The sequence below is a fragment of the Heterodontus francisci genome, chromosome 8, assembly GCF_036365525.1.
Source record: "Heterodontus francisci isolate sHetFra1 chromosome 8, sHetFra1.hap1, whole genome shotgun sequence".
Lineage (NCBI taxonomy): Eukaryota > Metazoa > Chordata > Chondrichthyes > Heterodontiformes > Heterodontidae > Heterodontus > Heterodontus francisci.
The window spans coordinates 83,891,066-83,893,443 of NC_090378.1; the positions used below are offsets into that span (position 1 = coordinate 83,891,066).

At 50.9% G+C, this 2,378-nt stretch overlaps 1 protein-coding gene across 1 annotated transcript; it reads right to left on the bottom strand.

Moving 5' to 3' along the window:
* Positions 1 to 518: 518 nt before the first annotated feature.
* Positions 519 to 1,523, bottom strand: gpr88 (G protein-coupled receptor 88). The gene has a single exon (XM_068036484.1). It carries the CDS (start codon positions 1,521 to 1,523, stop codon positions 519 to 521), a length of 1,005 nt encoding a protein of 334 aa, XP_067892585.1.
* Between the last annotated feature and the right edge of the window lie 855 nt (positions 1,524 to 2,378).

Here is a 2,378-nt window from a genome sequence, read left to right on the forward strand (position 1 = left end):
GGCAAGTGGATTACTATGTGAAAATCATTTTATCTTGGTCTATCTGTGCAACTCTCCGTCCTGTCTATATATAAGTACAATAGCAGGGAAGGGCTATTGCTTATAAAATGTATATAAAATGACTTGGCCTACTCTGGGAATATGGTCAAATTGATGCATAAGAATCAGCACATTACAAGGGACTAATATAGTCTTCGCCTGATGTGTTTCACTAAATGCTAATACTGTTCTACATAAAGCACAGCATGCACACACGTACATAAATGCACACATACATATACACACATCCATAGATATACAAGCAGAGTCACACCTAGCTGATTAGCAGGGCAGACTCGATACAAAAGCACGATTATATTTCCTTGAACACTTGATTTCAGAGAATAAATGGATTTTTTAAAGTCCAGTGGCTTCAGTCCGACATCTGATGACACATTTCCGCAGTGTTAGCGGATCCGCTGTAATTTCTGTGAAGCAGCTCCGAGTTTGAAGTCACCTCTGGATCTGGACGGAGGGGCTCACCGGGAGACTACTTGTATCACCGGTTCGACACCGACCGACGCCCTGGAAAACTCAACCCTGATGACAGATCGCAGCGATTTCTTGAATTCCTCGTTCTTGCGGGTGTACAAATAGGGGCTAACGACAAAGAGCAGAGAGAACAGGAGCCAGGAGACATTGTACAAGAGGTTGGGGACAGGCTCAAAGAGTCCAAAGAGGATGACCCATAGGAAAGGCTCGGTGGTCAGGATGAAGACACACAGGACAAAGGAGACATAGAAACGCAACTTCTTGTCCTTTCTGGCGAATGGGTAGGACAGGTTGTTGATGAGCTGGAAGTTCAGGACACTGACCCTTTTAACACTGACCTGAACCTTGCGGAATATTTTAAAGTAAGAATAGAGAAGCACCGCGGTCTGAGCCAGGATGGTACTGGCCGTGACTGAGCCGGTGTAGGGGCTGAGCCGGGTTAAACAGCCGTCGGAGAGGGCGAGGACTAAGAGTCGGAGATGGGCACAGCCTCCGTGATGCCGGTGAGTGCGAACCTGTCCCGTTAACCAGGGCAACAGCAAGAGAGCGCCCAGCACCCAGGAGGTGGCGATCATCCCCGCCGCGTTCCTCCTCCGGTAGATGTTGCGGTAAGCAGCCGGTACCTTGGTGATCAAAGCGTAACGATTGAGAGCGATGAGCGAGTGAGAAAAAAGCGAGACGATCAGCCCGAGGAAGAGCAATCCTCCGGTGAAGGTCTGGTAGCCGGTGGAGGCAGCGAGGCCCGGCGACTGAGTCAGGGCCACCGTTTCCTGGGGCATCCAGAGGGTGCAGACCAGCAGGTCGGCGGCACACACATTCACGATGAAGGCGTTGCTGGTGTTGCGGAGTTTCCTGACTGAGTAAACCAGGTAAATGACCAGCAGGTTGCCAAAGCTGCCAGAAATGGCCAGCAAGGCATAGGCGACTGCCAAGGAGATGTTCCCGCTCAAGGCTCCCTCACAACAGGTTGAAGTGTTGGAAAAGTTGCTCATGGTGCAGGGGTCCCTCAATGTGGGTGAGAGGGTCCAGGGAGCCTCAGCTTCCACACTCAGATCTTCCGAGCTGGAGAGAAAGTGCTCCAGGAGCCACGCGTGCGCACTCGGTTCTCTATATTTGGGGAGAGGGCTGAATTTTCAAATGCACATCATCTGCCGAAAAAGCATCACCATTAACAACACCAGTCTCATCGTTACTAACAGCACTATTCTCATCGGCAGTCTCAACACCTGTTTCATCACCAGTCTCTTCTCCAGTAACAGCACCAGTCACTTCGCTGGTCTCCATGCCCGTTTCATTGCCACTCTCTGCCCAGTAACAGCACCAGTCTCTTCCCCAGTATCAGCACCAGTCTCTTCCCCAGTAACAGAGCCACTCTCTTCCCCAGTAACAGCATCAGTCTCTTCCCTAGTAACAGGACCAGTCTCTTCCCCAGTACCAACACCAGACTCTTCCCCAGTAACAGCACCAGTCTTTTCCCCAGTAACAGCACCAGTCTCTTCCTCAGTCTTTACCCCAGTAACAGCACCAGTCTTTTCCCCAGAAACAGCACCAGTCTTTCCCCCAGAAACAGCATCAGTCTCTTCCCTAGTAACAGGACCAGTCTCTTCCCCAGTACCAACACCAGACTCTTCCCCAGTAACAGCACCAGTCTCTTCCCCAGTAACAGCACCAGTCTTTTCCCCAGTAACAGCACCAGTCTCTTCCTCAGTCTTTACCCCAGTAACAGCACCAGTCTTTCCCCCAGAAACAGCATCAGTCTCTTCCCGAGTAACAGGACCAGTCTCTTCCCCAGTACCAACACCAGACTCTTCCCCAGTAACAGCACCAGTCTCTTCCCCATTAACAGC